The sequence below is a fragment of the Salarias fasciatus genome, chromosome 18 (genome assembly GCF_902148845.1).
Source record: "Salarias fasciatus chromosome 18, fSalaFa1.1, whole genome shotgun sequence".
Classification (NCBI taxonomy): Eukaryota; Metazoa; Chordata; class Actinopteri; order Blenniiformes; family Blenniidae; genus Salarias; species Salarias fasciatus.
Window position 1 is genome coordinate 2,697,711 of NC_043762.1, and position 18,520 is coordinate 2,716,230.

At 53.8% G+C, this 18,520-nt stretch overlaps 2 protein-coding genes across 3 annotated transcripts; both read right to left on the reverse strand.

The window, feature by feature from the left end:
• Nucleotides 1-1,009: 1,009 nt before the first annotated feature.
• stk11 (serine/threonine kinase 11) lies at nucleotides 1,010-11,406 on the reverse strand. Its single transcript, XM_030114910.1, has 11 exons — nucleotides 11,207-11,406; nucleotides 9,545-10,305; nucleotides 6,219-6,302; nucleotides 6,032-6,121; nucleotides 5,776-5,908; nucleotides 5,560-5,696; nucleotides 5,342-5,469; nucleotides 4,654-4,711; nucleotides 4,336-4,529; nucleotides 2,349-2,601; nucleotides 1,010-1,646 (listed from the first exon to the last, which is right to left on the reverse strand). Exons 2-10 carry the CDS (start codon nucleotides 9,826-9,828, stop codon nucleotides 2,399-2,401), a joined length of 1,311 nt encoding a protein of 436 aa, XP_029970770.1. The 5' UTR covers nucleotides 9,829-10,305; nucleotides 11,207-11,406; the 3' UTR covers nucleotides 1,010-1,646; nucleotides 2,349-2,398.
• On the reverse strand, nucleotides 4,750-18,383 carry sugp1 (SURP and G patch domain containing 1). 2 transcript variants are annotated; one of them, XR_003933429.1, is made up of 15 exons: nucleotides 18,263-18,383; nucleotides 17,316-17,487; nucleotides 17,113-17,216; nucleotides 16,503-16,751; nucleotides 16,227-16,350; nucleotides 16,031-16,131; nucleotides 15,460-15,583; nucleotides 15,088-15,386; nucleotides 14,908-15,014; nucleotides 14,638-14,815; nucleotides 14,457-14,563; nucleotides 14,206-14,351; nucleotides 13,695-13,824; nucleotides 13,317-13,401; nucleotides 4,750-4,791 (listed from the first exon to the last, which is right to left on the reverse strand). XR_003933429.1 is itself a non-coding variant. In XM_030114908.1 (14 exons), exons 1-14 carry the CDS (start codon nucleotides 18,279-18,281, stop codon nucleotides 13,375-13,377), a joined length of 1,887 nt encoding a protein of 628 aa, XP_029970768.1. In that variant the 5' UTR covers nucleotides 18,282-18,383; the 3' UTR covers nucleotides 13,172-13,374. The 2 variants fall into 2 exon arrangements, 1 of the variants encoding a protein (XP_029970768.1); XM_030114908.1 differs by lacking the exon at nucleotides 4,750-4,791 and having other exon boundaries at nucleotides 13,172-13,401.
• Nucleotides 18,384-18,520: the final 137 nt, after the last annotated feature.

Consider the following 18,520-nt stretch of genomic DNA (forward strand, 5'->3'; position numbering starts at 1 on the left):
TTCCGAACATGTTAAGATTTGCTGATATTGTGTATTTAAAGACGTCAGTCGTTTGTTTTGTTCAACTAAACAAAAGGAAAATATCATTTTGGAACTTTCTAGATTTTTGAAACATGGAAAAAAAATCCAGAAAATAGAGATGTTTTAGATTTAAACTATGAGCAAAGAAAGACATGAAATGTCTAGTTTGAGAGAAACATTCAACGGTTATCACGTGAAATGACTCCAATGTAAAGAAACCGTAGAAATTAAACGGCTTTTCCTATGTCTGCTTTTGAGTAAGTGATATTCCAGATTATTTCTTCATGGATTTCAGGCAAAAATCAGCTTCGGGTTTCAACTTATTTGTTTTAATTCAGTCTCTGTGGTGAATTTATTGATAAAAATCGGTGATTATGACGTGTGGTCTGATGGGAACAGGCAGCCCCCAGACCTCTGAGCAGCTGCGGTGAAGCAGACGGGCGGAGACCTGAGCTGTTCGTCACCCCTCCCGGTTTCTGAGGGTGAGTCAGGCTGAGGAGGAACATGCAAACCACATCCTTGCAGACGGGAACTGAACCGGGAATGACAGTTGATCTTTGACGTCTGCAGCGGGAAAAGGAATAAGAAGCTGAGCGAGTGTCGAAGCGTTGGCCCGCCAGCCGTGCACCTGAAGGCACCGCGGCCCGTCACCTGGGAGACCGACTGTAGCTCCGCGAGCGCTCCGTACCGCCGAAGCTGCGAGCGTCACTCGGCCTTGACTCAGTCCAGACCCCCGCGGGGCCGACTGACGCAAACGCTGCTCTGAATAAAAGGAGAGGAAGAAAGGCTGCTGTACCGTGACTCACCGTCAAACCGTCATGACGGCAGCCTCACTCAGCACAGCTCCGGTTCACCTCCTCCTCCTCCTCCAGCTCCTCCCACCCAGGAGGAGGGGGGGGGGATCAGACGGTCGCTGCTGCACACCTCACTACAAAACGCTCGTGGACATCAGACAACACGGAGCTGAAAGGATCATCCAACAAAACAGCCTGTTTGGGAGATATTTTATATAAATAATAATTAAAAAATATTCATTGGAAAAAAGAAAAAGAAAACCGAAAATAAAATAAAACAAAATGACCTAAGACGAAGTTGACAGTTAAAGAAGCGGTCGTCGGTCTGTCCCAGCTCGTTCAGCATGCACTCCCTACGGCGGAGAACCACCTCAGCCCTCCTCCACACACAGTTAAACACATTATCCAGAACCGGGTTTTTCCTTTAGTTTAATTCTGTACACATCACAATGTGTCTTAAAAACTGCCATCAGGGTCTGTAAAAACAAAAGAAACAGAAAGGGGGGGTTACAGAGGAGGGGGGCAGAGCAGGGGTGAGGGGGGTCTGTTATGTCCGGTTCAGCCCCTCAGCAGGGGGGTGGGGGGTGGGGGGGGGGGGGGGGGGGGGGGGGGGGGGGCAGATGTGGACAACAGGTCCAGACGAGTCCAGATATGTGGAGAAAATAAAGGGAGCCAGAGAGGAGGGTTCATGCTGTCCTCCTCCGAGTCCTCCGAGTCCCAGTGGTCCGAGGAGGGGTGTGTGTGTGTGTGTGTGTGTGTGTGTGTGGGGGGGGGGGGCTTAATGTCTCCACTGTGATGAGTCCACAGACAGAAGGACGAGGGCAGATGGACCTGAGGGGGACAGAGGACAGAGATGAGTGGAAACAGTTTTCCTGTCAGAACAGTTTTGCATTTAGAAACGTCTAGAACATGAGACACTCACACACACATGCACAGAGACACACACACAGTTGTGTGTCTACGTGGTGACGGAGGAGCATTTCCCACCTCGGGGAAGTTGTGAAGTTTGATTCAACCCTCAGATTAAAGCCTCGTGTCTGTCCGAGAGCAGCAACGTCACTACAAGCCATTTCCGCTGTTAGAACAGGTGGAGGTGACGTGACGCTTCACCCCGGCTCTCTCTCCACGCCACAAAACCAAAACCCTCATGTCAGGACCCTGGATCCATGCCACTGATTCATCGTTTACTAGACTGGAAGATGCTGAGCTGCCAGCAGAAGGTTCACCGGAGCTGAACTGAACTCCAGGAGGTTCAGGTTTGTACATTACAGTTGATGCATCAGGTGAGCTCCTTAAAGGACAACCAGCAACAGAGACACTTCTCACTCCGTCAAAGACTGATGGAGCAAACTAAACATGGGACTGGGGTTTGTTCATCTCAGACATCCACAGTTCTGAAAATTGTGTGTGTGTGTGTGTGTGTGTGTGTGTGTTGATGGAGATGAGCAGTGGCAGACAGCAGAAGCAGAGCAGTGAAGTGTCTTCCCGGGGCGGGCGGTGAGTCACCCCCCCCCCCCCCCCCCCCTCACTCACCGGTGAGCTGCTGCTGGAGGACACGGAGCACTGGGGGGGGACGGGGGGCGTCATTGCTGTTTGCAGGCGGAGAGTTTGCGGATTTTGCTGGCTGTGGAGACTCCTTTGCGGGAGGGGTTGGAGGAGGAGGAGGAGCGGCGTTCGGCCTTGGCCTTGCTGTTCAGAGACCCCCCCTCTGTGCCGTTGACGCAGAGCGGCTTGGCTACGGCGGGACCGTGGTCGGCGTTTCCCTGATCTTCCTCCACCACTTGACCTGGAGCGGCACACGACCAAACAACAGCGATCAGCCCTGAAGGGAGAGCCTGGAGCCCAACCGTCAGCAGGAAGCCAGACCGGCTCATCGGGTCCGGAGGACCTGAGCAGAACCGAAACCCAGCAGCGGGAAGACAGCGCCAGCCTGGACGTGACTCCATCGGTTCCAGTGGAGACGAGTGTGAGTGTGTGTGTGTGTGTGTGTGTGTGGGAGGAAACACTGGAAACCCATTCATTTGTCCAGCACTATTTTTAGAGCCTCCACCGACACCCTGCAGCCCCTCTGGTTCTTATGTGGGGCAACACTTCCACATCTCCTCCATCCACCGCTGCATTTATCCAGACCGGCTGTTGCCTAGCAACACATGAACGACGTGAATTCTGGAGGGAACCGATGAAAGGAGGGTCCTGAACCAGTGAAATAACACGTCTCTTCAAAGTCTGTCAGCAGAGGGTTCCAGCTGGTGAACGCCGTAAATAAAAACCCTCTCGTCAGATATTCACGTTTCGTTTTTCAGTTCAGTGTTTCAGGTTTGGTCGTTCACTGACACTGGGAAGAGTTTCCAACTGAAATCAACAGAATCTGAGCAGTTTTTATTCCAGGGTGATTCACTTCGACACCAGATGAAGAAATTACTTTCTGAAAGAGTGGCGGCCTCCTCTAGGGGCCGCCAGAGAGCAGAAATGCTATAAAACGGAAAAGAAGCTTTATGTCATGAATGTGACGGTTTCTATGGCTGAAGTCAGTAAAGACGGATCAGATTTCAACGTGAACTGTCCTCATAATCCTGTACAGCCCCGACATCTGGGAGGCTGAGTCGTATCCCCCTTTCCCACTGCAACTAGCAGGTCGACCTGTGTTTTCGACCCGCTAACAATCGCCTTTAGACGCCTTTCCCACCGCCTGCTGGCGAGCCGCGTCGCTGCGTTTTCCCGCGCTGATGGTGTCCCACGTTGATGACATCATCAGCGTGACGGAGCACAACAAAAGTAAACAATGCAGCGGAACACAGTCCCCGTTACCTGTAGACGACTCTCCTCTTCCTCACGGATCAGGAGGAGCTCTCTGGTCTCGCCGTCTTACCGCTGCTGGGTCATCTTGACGAAGGAAATCTCCCGCTGCGTCCAGAAACAACAACTAGCGCGCTAACGTAGCCGCGCTGTGTCGACGTCATCACGTAAGTCCCCGGATGTGTCCCTCCCACTAAAAGCCGGTTGAAGCTGACCCGGTAAATTCCCGGGTCGATGGTCGAAATGCCGGTTAAACCCTTTACACCGCCATGAGGAGCCGATAGTTAACGGGCTTAAACGGGTTTTTTGGCCGGTGGGAAAGGGGTATAAATGTGACGTAATAAAGAACCAGTCAGCAGCGTGCAGGTGTTCACACTGGAGACCCAGGGGTTAAATGCTAGTGTAAAGGAGCCGTATCACTTCACATCCTGAAATATTCGTCATTCCATCTGCCGTGTTTTCAACACGGAAGTCCAAACTAGGAAACTTCACGTTACCCAGGAACCTGTATAACAGCATGACTGTGACTAGTATAGACATATGATACATAGACCCCCGCTGACGGTGGTCTATACTGCATATATCTATGGTGCTACATGTCAGAATCCTGTGGGAGTTTTCAGTGAAGCAGCAGCGCAGAGGTTCTCCTTCATGTGTGTTTGGTGCTCAGTGATTGGTTCCACCGCCTGGCGTGGAGCGGCGGTGAGACGGCCGCAGCTCTCACCTGGCACGGTGAAGTCCTGAGTGTAAATGATCTCGTCCTCGCCGTCGTACAGCTCGTCGTCGTCGTCCTCGCCGTAGCCGTGCAGGTCCTCCAGGTAGGGCACCACCGTCATGCTCCGCCAGGGGTCCCGGCTCTCCGCGCTGGCGGGGATGGGCACGGGGGGCTCCGACGGAGGGTGTTTCTTCCGCACCCAGCTGGCGTTTGGAGAGAGAGAGAGAGAAAGAGAGAGAGAGAGAGAGAGAGCAAGACGGTGTGAGCGGGGCTGGACGGGACGGGACGGAGCGCGGGGGGGGGGGGGGGCAGCGTGAAGGCACTCACTTATGCTGCCTGATGTTCTGTATGGAAAACCTCTTCGCCGGGTCGTACTCCAGCATTCCTGGAACCGCAAAGCATCCATCAGACAGGAGGGCCGTGACACACACACACACACACACACACACACAGACACACAGACACCTCCTCCACTCATCAGTGTGTGCACGCCGCTGATAGTACGCTGCCTCTTGCTGAAGGACACCTTCCGCAGCGCCGGGCGCTTATTTTAGACCGTGTAATTATGGAGCGGCCGTCTCTCAGGCGCTGCGTCATCACACACCGACGTCACACACACACACACGCGCGTACACACACGCGCGCACACACACACACACACACAGGCGTGATTCTGAATCACCGCTGTGCTTCAGATCGCCTCGATTTGCCACAGAATCTGTTCTTATTTCATGACTGTGGGAAGTGAAAGGTTCTGATTCCAGCGCCGAGCTCTCTGTGAAAACACAGAAGAACGATTTTTAATCGTTCTTCTGTGTTTCCACAGAGGCCACGGCGCGGCGGCGGCATCCAGCTGTTCAGTATTCTGCTGCCGGCTCCGTCGGTGGGAGCTACGTCGACAGCTGGAGGGATTTCTACGGCGCGGAGGAAAAGCCTTTCATGTGTCTGTAACAGTCGGCGCCGCGGCGCCATCTGCTGGAGGGACGGCAGATCACAGCTGGAGTCCGGCGCTCACCTCGCAGCAGGTCGGACAGCAGGGGGCCGCAGTCCTCCGGGATGGTGTAGTCCCCCTTCCCGATGTTCTCGAACAGCTTGTAGATGTTGTCTCCCTCGAACGGATACAGACTGGTGGTGATGTTGTATCTGAGGCGAGCGGGGCAGAGTCAGAGTCAGGGCGGCGGGCGGGCGGATCTACACCCGCGGGGCGGCGAGGGCGGACCGGCGGTCACTCACAGTGTTACTCCGGCGGACCAGATGTCCACTTTGAACCCTGAAAAGGTGTCCAGGCCGTTGGCGATCTCGGGCGGCTGGAAGGCCGGCGAGCCCTGGCTGGTACAGCATGTGTCGCTCTCTGCGAAGGGGTGAAGGGCCTGAGAGGCGGAGGGAGCAGGGTCTGCGGTCAGCTCACGGCGTTAGGACTCGGCGTGGACCGGTCCGGGCCGGACTCACCTCTGCTACTCCCAGGTCGGAGATTTTAAGTGCGCCGCCCGTGGTGAGCAGCAGATTCCCTGGTTTAATGTCTTTGTGAACGATTCCCTGGCTGTGCAAATATTCAAGGCCATCTAAGAGTTGGCAAAAGTACCTGGGGGGGAGAGCAGAGGGGCTTCAGCACCGTGACGGACACTCGCACCGCCGGAGGCCCCTGCCTAAACTTAGGCCCGCGGCCCGGGCTAAATATAGCAGCCGCAGAGGAGCCCGGACTCACCCGTGAGCTTGAAATACTGGAAACCTTTTCTCTGGGACGCTGTCCAGCATTTCTTGCATCCCACAAACGCAATACTCCATCACCATATACGTGAGTCTGGAGTCAAGAGAAAACCTGCCAAGTCAAACAGAGCTTTGCTTCAACAGCACCGGGCTCGCGCCGCGCCACGGCGCCTCCGAAAGGATATATTTTCTGCTTCTCTTCGTTGTAGAGCACGTCCACCAACTGAATCACATTCTTGTGTTGGAGTCTTCTTAGCAGCTGAATCTCCCTGTGAACAGACAGACAGAGGAAGTGTGAAACCGGATCGGTCCGGGACCCACTGCAGTCCGAGCCAAAGCATCGTATCGGCCGTTAAGGTGTCCCGGCGGAGGAGCGCTGCAGTCAATCCCAGCTCGTCACGCAGACAAACGGCCCGGCAGCCGCGGAGCAGACGTTTCAATCAGCAGGCCAGGTGAAACCTGCGGAGGCTCAGCGCTCATCAGCGAGCCGTAAATCTGAAAAAACACCGACACCGCGGCTCCTTCAGCACGTAATCCATCAGCGAGGAACCAAACCTCGTCCCAAACCACTCCGCTCAGTGGAACACTCAGAACCGAGCCGATCGTCACGTTGATGCAGGAATAAACTAAATCTGAGACGGTAAAACCCACTGAGGACGCCTTCAGAGACGCCGAGTCTGTTTCCTCCTTTATGGGGTTTTATTCTGGAGCCATGAAGCAACGAATCAGCCAATCAGCTGACACCGGGCATCTGGTCATGATAAATAAACTGTCAGACTCATGGTTCAGCACCAAACCTGAATCACTTCATTCAATTCCGTTGTAAACATGCATCCATTAATAAAGTCCTCATAAGGCCAGCCTCCACTGATTGATCTTCATGACCTCCTGCAACAGTCAGTCCAGAAGATCCTCAGAATGTCACCGGCACCGTCAGCTTCAGTTCACCTCCACCTGGCAGCTATCGGCTGGCTTCTTTCAGCAGATTTCCCTCAAAGCGGTGAGGAAGTCCACGTGATTTAACGTCCGAGCTGTGAAGGAGGCGAGGCTGAAATAAATAAAGCGTCACGGCCCCCCCGGCGCCGAGACATCATCTCTCCCTCGTCAGGCTGCAGTTTACGAGCTGAGTCGGTGCTTCGCCTTGAATTAAAGGGATGCTCTGGGCCTCGGACACCAGCGGTTACTGCTGCATGGCTGCTGCTGCGTCTCCTGAACCAGGGCTGCCATCAGAGCAGGAAACAGACAACCACCCCAAACGCCCCCTGCAACAACCACATTAATCCTAAACCAGCACTCCGCTCAGGTCAACAGGCCAAACATCCTGACATGAAGCCTCTGGAGGATGCAGACTGTCCACCAGCTTCATGTCTGTCACGTTTCTTTCAGTTAAATCAACCCCTGCTGTGATTACTGCATAAAACAACAGGACCGAAGAGAGGGAACAGGGTCTGGAGCGGCTGTGAGGAGAGATAAACGTCCGGACGGCTCAGCCTCATTTCAACCCTCCACTGAATATCAGTGTGTTTCCAGCTGATGAGAAAACACTCAGTGTTTGTGCAGTCTCTGTGGACGGTTTGTCACAGCAGCTCGGCGTGAGTCAAACGGTCATCAGCTGCAGCCGTGTGGACGGTAAGTCGCCTGCGTGATCTGAAACGCCATCAGGAGGGAGGAGGGCGGCCGCCGGCGTTTCCACTGCTGTGCTCCGCCATGCAGCGCCGCACAGACAACGCTGCAACGAAGCAATTAAAGATTTACAAACAGACGGACGATTTCAAAAGAAATGGAAGCTTCCAGGTGAGCGGAGCAACGTCACAGTGCAAAGCATGATGGGATTGATCCTCTGACTCCATCACATGATACAAGTGATGCAGATAAAGCCTCAGATGAGCCTGACCCCTCAATGGCTGAGCATAAAGTAACCGGACCACCATGAACACCCTGCAGAAGAGGGGTCAATCCCACAGGAGCACTGCTGCACCAGCTGAGGGTTTGAATCCCTTCCACAGGAGCCCGTCCGGCAGAGCGAGGAGCAGCTGGAGTCTCACCGGACTGATTACCCTCCAGTTCAATTCATCCACCTGACGCTGCAGGACGGATGCTCCCGGTGCTGCGTTCCCTGCGACGCCCTGCAGCTCCTCTGACACCTCCTCAAACCGCCTCCAAAATTAGCACGGGCGCCGAGCCAGGAGCCGCAGCAATATTCAGGAATACTTCTGTCTGAAACTTCTGATGCTCCTCAGGACACAAGGGACGCATCAAAGAGGCGTGAACGCAGAGGAAAGGGAACGTCGCTGCAGCTGCTTTCACATGTCTACCGTCATGACAGATTAACCATCGGGGTGAGGTAGAGGCAAGAGCGCTCATATGAGCGGGTTTTATTTACACACAAACACACAGCAGCCGCACACAGACGATCAGAGATTAAGCTGAAGATGGCATTTCAAGGTGGAAGATTAGGCTTTAACCTCATTTACGTAAAAGACGACCACGTCCCTGTGAAGTGTGTGTTCCGTCCCGGAGCAGTGTGTCTCCGCTGTGAGCAGCTCAAACCTAATAAAGCACTGCTCAATGGCACACACTCCTACAAACCGAGCGGCCATGAACGCCGCTGATGCTGGTAGCAGGTCTGACCTGAGGTACGGCGACCAGCTGCAGCAGATACTGAAGTTCTGTGTCGGTACCAGCCTGTTCTGCTCCACCTATCTAGGCTTCCACGATACTCCCTCTGCTCCGCTGCACCATGAAGCAGCAGGTCGGCTCACGACCGCCTATTTAAAGCCACTTCTGGAAATATCGGCACGTGTTGCATCAGTCAGGATCACCCGGCAGACGATCCACCGCCTGACGAACACACAGGAGCAGAGGTAAAGAGAGGTGTGGAGGAACGGATGATCCAGGCGACCAGCGGCACGCTCTGCTCGTCAGAGGCCACATGGAGCGTTAGCTGAAGCTTCAGTGTGTGGAGCCACTGAACCGGTGCCGTCTGTACCATGGAAGAGTTAATGAGCAGTTTGAGAAGGGAGCAAACAGCCTGTCGTTCATCACCAGGACATCAGAAAGTCTCACGTTCAAAGTGACTGAGGAGCCGAGTTCAGTTCAGTTCAGGACACAGAAGACAGCATCAGAGTAGAGCTGGCGTGACTGGTCAGGTTCATCGTTCCACAGATAAAACAGGAGATCTATCAGACGTTCACCCCGATGACTCACACTGTGAGAGGTTAAAACAACGCCACGGTCTGAAGGTCTTTGAAAAAGAAGCTTTAAAAACCTCCAGTGGACAGAAAGACGTCTCTGACAGAGCGAGGAGAGATAATGGCGCTTCATCTGTACGGTCAGCTCCAATCAGGTGGTGACAGGCTTCACTGACAGTGTGTGTGTGTGTGTGTGTGTGTGTGTGTGTGTGTGTGTGTGTGTGTGTGTGTGTGTGTGTGTGTGAGGACAATGGTTCTGTACCCACCCTGACAGTTTAACACCCCGCTGGAGGTTCGATGAGTAAAGAAGCAACACTCACTTTTTCACATTGGCCTCTCCGTTGGGAATCCTCCGGAGCTTCTTCTTCTTCAGTATCTTGACGGCCCTGCGACAAAGCGTTTCCGAGTCCAGCATTTCTTTCACTTTGCCGTACGAGCCCTCCCCCAGGAGGTCCCCCATCAGGTACTTCCCGATGAGCTTGGCCCTCTTCCTCCGCGGCTGATAGATCACCTCAGTGGAGTCAATGCGGTGAATAAAAGTATCCATCTCCATCAGTTCATTCTCATTTAAATAGTCCAGATGATGCAGCTCCCCGGTACTCATGACTGATCGCTCCACACCCGCAGCTTCCCCCTCCTGTGCAAAAACCGTCTGCAAATAGCAGCGAGCGCTCCCGTGGAGTATTCCAGCTGTAACCTTTGGGCTGGGAGCAGACTACTGTATTTCCGCAGACCGAATACTGAACATGGGAGAGCTGAGGGAGGCGGCGTGGGGATCGATCCTAAACTGTAAACATGAGGCTCTTTTCGCTGAAGGTGATGAGCGAGTGCTTCGCACGGTGGCGGACGTTTTTGTCCTCAGCTCGTCGTCACCTCGATATCAAATAAATAGCAGGCGGCGTCAGACAGAAGTAGTCTCACTTCAGGAAAACGCAGCTCTGCATTTCTGTCAAGAGGTCCATGCTACATTTCCTCAGGGCTGGATCCGAGGTCCACTCCGCTGGAGCTCCACCGAGCCGTCCCAGGTGTCCAGCAGCCCTCAGGTGTTCTCCATGTCAGCAGCCTTTCTATCGCTCTGTGCCTACAAAACAAGGGGATTCCAGCATTAGCAAAACACAACAAACTAACCACCGGATCCAATCCCGACCACGAATACCAGAACTGAACTCAACACTGCCCCCTACTGTACAGCAGAAGCCTGGCAGGAAGGCAGCATTCTGCACCTTTAACTGCTGTTACTCCCCACGTCTCCGCTGACATTTCTGCCATAATTCTTATTCATACACACACTTCCTCTTCCACTTATACTGTGTGCATGTTAAATTCCTTAATGGAGCTGCCTTGCCCATCACAGGACAGACAGCTCAGGAAAGCTACACATTTAGCAGCTAAGGAGGCAAACATTTACTGTTGGACATGCTGGTGGACACGAAAACAGAGATACGTGAGGAAAACAGTAGCTCGTTACAGATAAGGAGAGAAGCCCTGCGGCTCGGAGAAGACAGCGCGGCAGAAACCCAGCAGTTCGCTCCAGATGAAGCGATAAACACCCAGCAGGTCTTTAAAGGGGTATCTGCAGTTTCTGCTGCTAGCTTGTGCGGCTATGAACTGACACTGCCAGGGTGGGACGGACAGCTGTTCCGGAAACATCTGCCGACTTTATTCCACCTTTGTGGAGAATATTCTGCTGTTTGGGGAGTTTGAGACAAACGTCGTCACGCTGTGGAGCTAACGGAGCCGAGCAGCTAGCAGCTAACTTTAGCTTTAGCTTCACTCCATCCGGGACCGGGTCTCTACCGGGGGCCTAGGACCGTCCCCGGCCCGGGCTGCAGTCTGCTCGGCCCCCTGCCGGACCCCCTGACCGGCCCGCGGGCCAGCAGAGCCCGCAGTGCCAGCGGAACCGGGCCGGATGGATCCGGCTCAGGCAGGCTAACCTCCGGTTAGCCGGCTGGTTAGCACGCCGCTAAACTAAGTGCTCGTACCGGCTCTCTCCGCGGTGCTCAGGACCCCGGCCCCCGCCGCAGGGTGTCTCCAGCCCCCGGGAGTCCGTCCCGGATGAAGCAGGTGGTTCTGGAGGGACAGCCGGACCAGCAGTCAGTTCTTTGGACTCTCCTGTTACTCCAGCACTCAGGTTGTCGCCATCTTGTTTACCTCCCCCCGCTGCTGCTCGCGCTGACAGCGCAGACTGACGTTACTGCGTCAAATCAGTGCACGAGGAGGAGGACCGGGACCACCGAGACCCCCGGGACCACCGAGACCCCCGGGGCCTCCACGACCCGCTGGCAGCGCAGACTGACGTTACTGCGCCAGATCAGAGCACAAATAGGAGGACCGATACCCCCGGGACCACTGAGACCACTGAGACCCCCTGGACCACTGAGACCCAGGGTCCACTGAGACCCATGGTCCACTGAGACCCCTGGGACCACTGAGACCCATGGTCCAGTGAGACCCCCCAGACCCAGGGTCCACTGAGACCACTGGGATCCTGAGAACTGGTTTCACAAAGACCACCAGAACCACTGAGACCACCAAGACCAGTGGGTACACTGAAACCCCCGGGACCACTGGCCCACTGAGAACCGGGGCCCATTGAACCACCCCTGGAACCCCCGAGGCCCCGGGGGGGGGTTTCACCATTCTTTAAAATTCTCAAACTATTTTCTAGTTATGTAAAGAAAAACTGAATAAATGAAAAAAGAATTGTGACACGGAAGACGGTTTGGGTCTGGACCAGGACCAGGACCTGGACCTGGACCAGCTGTTCTCTCTGATCTGGTCTAAATGATCTCAAAGTGGGTTCAAAGGTTAAATGATGTAGAGGATCTGAGAACAGAACACCCTGCAGGTCTGGAGTTGAGTCCATTCAGCAGTTTGATAAAAACACAGAGTCTCACTGCTTCACCAAGAATTAAATGGTTCAGATTGTTTGTACAGGATCTAGAAGTTTTAACCATTTTATTCTCATCATTTAGTCTTTGAAGCTATTTTTCCTCTTTTGTTTTTGCAGCTAAAATATTTCCAGAAAGAGACTTTCTCTGATCAGTGTTCCATGTTTGAGCCATGATGGATCAGTACTTGTCCTGGTTCAGCTCGACCAGGAATTGAAACCCGCTGCTCAGCAGCAGTTCTTACATTTTCCATTAATGTAACACAGACGCTAAATAACTTACAATCTGTCGCCTTGCCTGTTGTGCAACAAGATCAACGCTGAAGTGGTGCTTCCCACATGGTCTGGTCCGTCGTCCGGACAGCGAGGATCTGCTCCGGTGTTTCAACAGGAAGTGAAGCTCAGGGAGGCGATCCGCAGCTGGAAGACCAGATCGGTCCTGCTGTGGACCAAGACATGAACCGAGGACTAACGGAAAGAGAGACGTGTGTGTTCCCAGCTAACGGCTGGTTCCTGAAGGCAGCCCCCCCTCCTGACCCCCTGACCTCCTGACCTGGCCACAGACCTCTGGAGCTGAGGCTTCTGGGTTCCATTGGTTGCAGAGACGTTGTTGTGGAAACAGAGGGACTCTGGAGCGTCCAGATACCCGACAGCGGTGGAGCCTCAGCGTCTGCTGGGACCGACGGTGGCTCATCGGTGAACAAACGCTGATGCTTGTTATTTCTATCCTGCATGAAGCTCACCGACCTGTAACCCGTTTACCGCTGGAGCTGGAGGCCCCGCTGACCGCCTGTTTAACCGACCGCCTGTTTCGCTGCCTGTTCCTGGAGCCTGAGCATCCTGAGCCGCGGTGGTTCAGAGGCTGATGTTCGTCTTCAGTCATTCAACACTTTCTCTTGTTTCCTTCATGTCTGCCTCACAGTTTATTGTTATTGTGAAGTTTTAATAAAACCAAATAAGTCGAAGAAAAAACCATCCGCAGTATTTTACAGATATATATTTATATATAACAGAGTTATTTTGAGGGAATGCAGAGATGTGAAGGGGAGCGTGGAGGTGAAGTCCGTCAGTTTTAATACTTTACAGTATTCACACAAACCGTCACGAGCCGGGAGCAAAAGGTCAAGACAGACGTCTTCTCACAGCCGACACTGATGAGGACTCGCTTCAGAGCTCTCTCACAAACACACACACACACGCACACACACACACACACACACACGTCTCTAAAAACCCCGCCGGGCGGAGGACCACAGCGCTTCAGTAATACGGCCTCCGAGGATTGTTCTGCAGAGAAAGACACAAAACCAGACCAGAGGGTCAACACAGGCCTGCACATGAGCACTACGGCAGGAAATGAAGACAGTGAGCGGACCGGCACGATGAAGACAGACAGTTTGAAGGCTGATCAGTGAGGACAGCTGTTCTCTGAGTGGGTGTTTCTGGGAGCTTGTTTTGCGTAAAGCAGCACCTACTAGTGGCCCTACAGGGGAACTACAGCGCCGTCAGTGTGTTCAGTGAAACGCCGTCATTCGGCCGGCGGTCAGAGAGCGAACGGGCCTGAGCGAGGCTGACGTTACCAGCGGGTTGGGCCTGAAGCGGTACGCCAGCATCATCCTCTTCCTGAAGGCGTCGTACTCGTCGTCACTCTTGGCGAGCTCGGCGGGCCGGTCGATTCCCAGACCGGCTCCGTTCACCGGCTGGATCCCTCTGGAGACACACACACACACACACACACACACACGATCAGCTCCGGGTGGAGGGGAAGCTGCTGGGTGTTTGTGGCATTCTGCCGGAGTGCAGCGCTCAGGTTGCTTTGTGGCAGGATTACCAGGGATCACAGCTGTCTGATGCTCGTGGGCACAGGGAGCTGGTTAGTCCAACATCTTGCCAAAATTAGTCTATCTTGTGCATTTCTTTAAAAAACGTACAGTGTTATTCTTTGAGAACCTGACGATGAGCAGCTGTAGAACACTAAAGGCTGCAGAGCTCCCCAGGGAGAGCGCAGCCTCGACAGTCCCTACAGGAAGGTCGTTCTGCGCTGAAAGCAGCCGTTCGCGCTGCCTGGTCAGGAGAGGAGGAGGTACTGACTTGTTGACGGGAGCTTTGATGCCCTGCCCCTCGCTGCCGAGGCCCTCGCCTTCCTTCCAGCCCATCTTCATCAGCATTCGAAAGCCCAGATTCTCCACCGTCAGCTTGAACTCTTTGTACTCCGTGTAGTCGGGGTCTCGACCCTCCTGTAAGAGAAGAAATGTTCCCAGAGCCACTTGTCAACACAAGGAGAAGGCACCGCTAGTCTATACTCATAACTTCAGTCAGTCAAACAGAAAGCCAGGTCTGACCTTCAGAGCCTTGAAGGTCTCCATGAACTTCTCCAGCTCCTCAGGAGGCAGGAAGTCTCCGATGAAGTGTTTCCCTTTGCCCATCTCCGTCAGCGACTCGGCCCACTCTGTGGAGGACAGACGGTCCAGACCAGACTCCGGGACCAGCAGCCGCCGCCGCCGCCGCCGCGCCCGTCCTCACCTCGCGTCTTCTCCATCTCCATCTTCCTCAGCTGGTGCTCCCAGGTGCCGGCGTCGGCGTCCACCTCCTCGTCGCTGTCGTACTCGTGCTGGTGGTCTCTGATGGCCTTCTCCCACATCTTCTGCATGTCGGCCATGGCGCGCTTGTGCTTCATGATCAGCTCGTACATCTCCTGCATCTGTGGGACGGGGACGGGCGGGAGGGGACGGTGGCGGCGGTGAGCGGCTGGGAGACAGGATGAGCTGCCGGCAGGAGGGGGGGGGGTCTCACCTCCTGCTGCTCCTTCAGCTGTCTCTTCTGGTCCTCGGAGAGCTCCGTCACGCCCACCAGACCCAGAGGTTTCCCCTTCTTGTAGCCCAGGCCCCGCAGCTCCTGGGCTGAAACGCAGCACACACACCCTCAGGGACCTGCGTGGGTCTTCAACAGCGGGCCTTCGGCGGCCGGTCGTACCGGTGAGAGCCGGGGTGTCCGGGTCCAGGTCCTGGACCTCCTGGGGGATGACGATGGAGGGCACGGGGAGCTCCACCCGGTCGTCCTCGGAGCCCCACCTGCTTTTCCTCTTCCGCTTGACGGGCGGAGGCTCCGCCTGCTGGACGTGGTTGAGCGACGGCGCCGGGGGGGCGGCTGCTGGCGGAGTGAGGGCTGCTGGGGGAGGAGGGGGGGAGGCGCTCTGGCACCGAGGAGCGCTGTACTCCTCCACTTTCTTCTTGTAGAACAGGTAGGCCGGACTTTGGTGTTCATACAAAAAACTGGAAATGGATGGAGAGGGAGGTGAGCTCCACAGGAGGAGGAGCAGCGCGTCGGGGGGGCGGGGACACCCACCTGAAGGCGGGGTTGTCTCGGTTACGCTCTGCAGCGATGGCTTCCACCTCGGGGCCGCCCTCCGCCACAAACCTGGCCAGCTTTTCGGCCACCTGCTGGGTTTCCGCATCCACTGGGGGGGAGACTTTAAGCAGCCTGTTAGTACCGGGACTCAAGTGACACCCTACTACAGTACAGGACTGAGGTGGCCCTCACACACCACCAGTCTACGAGAAGAGGACAGGGGGGGGACAGCGGCCGTGAATGAGGGGGCTTGATGGAAGTGAGGCTTCCACACACACACACACACACACATGAAGAGCAAATGATGGATGCACCGTACAGAGCTACACAGGCAGTGAGACGTCTGTAATATGGTTTCAACTGAATACAACACTGGTTTTCAATCTGTAGCTTTTCCTCTGTTACACTGGGAACTTATTGACTGAAACAAATCCTCACATTTAAAATACTGATTCGTGTATTTTACACCAACTGTTTGTTCAAATCGTGTCCACACTCTCTGAGAACTGAGCGTCGGCGAATGGCAGACCGATCGCTGCATGCAGCGGCAGAGGAAGTGTGATCCTACCGTGAGCCGACGCCTCCTCCGCTCTGTGCAAAGCCTTTCTCAACTCTGCAACTCTTTTTTTGTAGTAGAGATGCTCCAGGCTGCCCTTTTCATATAAAAACCTGAAAGAAACGGACGACAGGAGAAATCAGACAACGTCTGGAAAACATTTCAAATCAGGAACTCAATCCCAAACTGCCAGCAAACACAGACTCACGAGAAGACGGGATTGTCCTTGTAGTCCTCCCTGGCCTTGTTCTCCAGCTCAGCTCCGCCCTCCGCCACAAAAGAGGCCATCTTGTCAATAATGAGCCTGGTGTCTGTATCCTCTGGGGGAGAGACTTTAAGCATGCTATGAGTATATTTACTCAGAGGGCACACAGGACAACATGCCAGAGACACGGCAGCTTCTCGGTGGGAGCAGGCAGAGGGGGCGGGGAGCCGTCCGGGCCGTGGGGCGCCCCCCCACGCTGAACAGCGGGCCTGCAATTACCTTTCATGTCTAAGAATTTGGAGTAATCGGCCTCTTCGTCCTCGTCTTCATCGTCTGGAGAGCAAAAGACACTGGGCCTCTGGCTGAGGACGGGGCTCTTCTTGGACTGCGAGTAGCTCTTAAACTGACTAAGCATGCTGCTGACGCCCAGGCCGGGCCGCTGGCCCACAAACACACTCCTCTTCTGCGCCGACTGTCCTCCGGGGGACGGAGACGAGGAGGAGGACGTCTTGTTATCGCTGGGGGAAGCTGGGAAAGCAGGAACGGGGGAAAGCGATGAATCAAGATCAAGATACTGATTTCTCTGCAGGAGTAAAACAAGTCAGAGTCCTTGAGGTGACTCGACATCTTTTACTGCTCACACTGAGGAGCTTTAATCTGTGACTGAGAGGAGACGAGCTCAGCTTTCGCTTTGCTAAACGTGACAGTGCAATATGCAACATCTCCTCGCATCGGCAAGAACAGATGCAGAAAACAAATACTTAATAAACATCCACATAACAACCGCGATGTTGAAATTCAGGAATAAACCAAGAATAATTCAGGAATAAACAAAGACCCGGATCATCTCACGGATCCAGAGCTCTGAAGGAGGGATGAAGAAACAGACCTGTAGTATTGCTGCTTTTCTCCTTCTGCATCTTCATGAACTGCTGCAGAAAGCTGCCGTCGTTAGCGAACTTGTTTGACGAGCCTCCCTGGAAACTGGGGGAACTGATGAGATCCAAGTGTCAGATTCTTCCTGATCATTTCCAGTCAGCGTTAAAGCCAAATCCAACGTGTGTGTCAGACACAGGCGAGGAGGCGTCCTACCTGGCGGGCAGAGGCTTGTTCATGGCCTGTGCGTTCAGTTTGGCTTGTTCTGCCATTCTGGCTTCGATCTCCTGCTTCTTCTGAGCGATCAGCTTTTCTTGACGGAGAATGTTCAAGTTGATCTTGTTTTTCTGAGGCTCTTTCGTTTGTCTGGCCCTCCAGCCTCCGCGCCCTGCAACACATTTCAGCACAGGAGACACGACAATCAAGCAAAACAGAGCAAATGAGACTGATCCACAGTCCTGGAGCTGTCCTGAAGGGACAAAACAAGAAGACAAACAGAGGACAGGAAGACATGACGAGTCCCAGATACACACAGCAGGTTGAGGTTCCCCATCTTTACAAACCTTATCGATGAAAACCAAAAGGTTTCAGAGACCAGCAAACAACGGTCAGCAAGAAGGACTGAAATGTTATCAGAGGGAATGTGGATTCAGACACGAAGGGCTCATTCAACCCGTCCAGATGTTCTCTCTGCCTCACTGGACTGAACACTTTTAAACTTACACTACGTTTAAATTTCATCTTTATAATAACATTCAAGGCACATCGACGGACAAATCTCCTGTAGAGGTGTTCATATTCTCTCCTCCTCTCCGGTTTACTTAAAGGTTTTGTGGATTTATTCATCAGAAAGAAACTGAAGCTGATTCCAGGTTCCTTTAAACTTATTTACCTGTTTCAGAGACACAATATGAAAAATACAGCATTTCATAAAACGTCACTATACAAAAATATGGTTAATTAATTAACTTTTTAATCTTCAGCCGAAGTTTAAAGGCAGTAGGTGACCTCTAACCCTTCTTTTGTTGAAGTTTATTTGGAATAACGGAGCCTGCTAGCTGAGGCTAGCGCTCCGAGCGGGTCACTGCTACACGAACAGCTCGTCCCGCTGACTGCTGAACGCTTCCGGTCATTTCCGGCCTCAGCGGCACACTCGGATTTACCTGGATCTCCAGAATCCATGCTGGCAGCGAAACGGGAGCGATATTTACAGAGAACGGACAATGGCGAGGATCGGCTAGCTCCACAATAGCGAAATAAGCTAACGAGGCTAATGCTACGGAACCGGAAATACAGCAGCCTGCCGCAGATTTTCACAATAAGAGCTTCTCCTTGTTCGCATGTGAAACATCTCACGCAGTTTTCTGCGATTCTGTTTCAAGAAGTAGTTGAACACAATTCAACACGTCTGAGAGTCATTT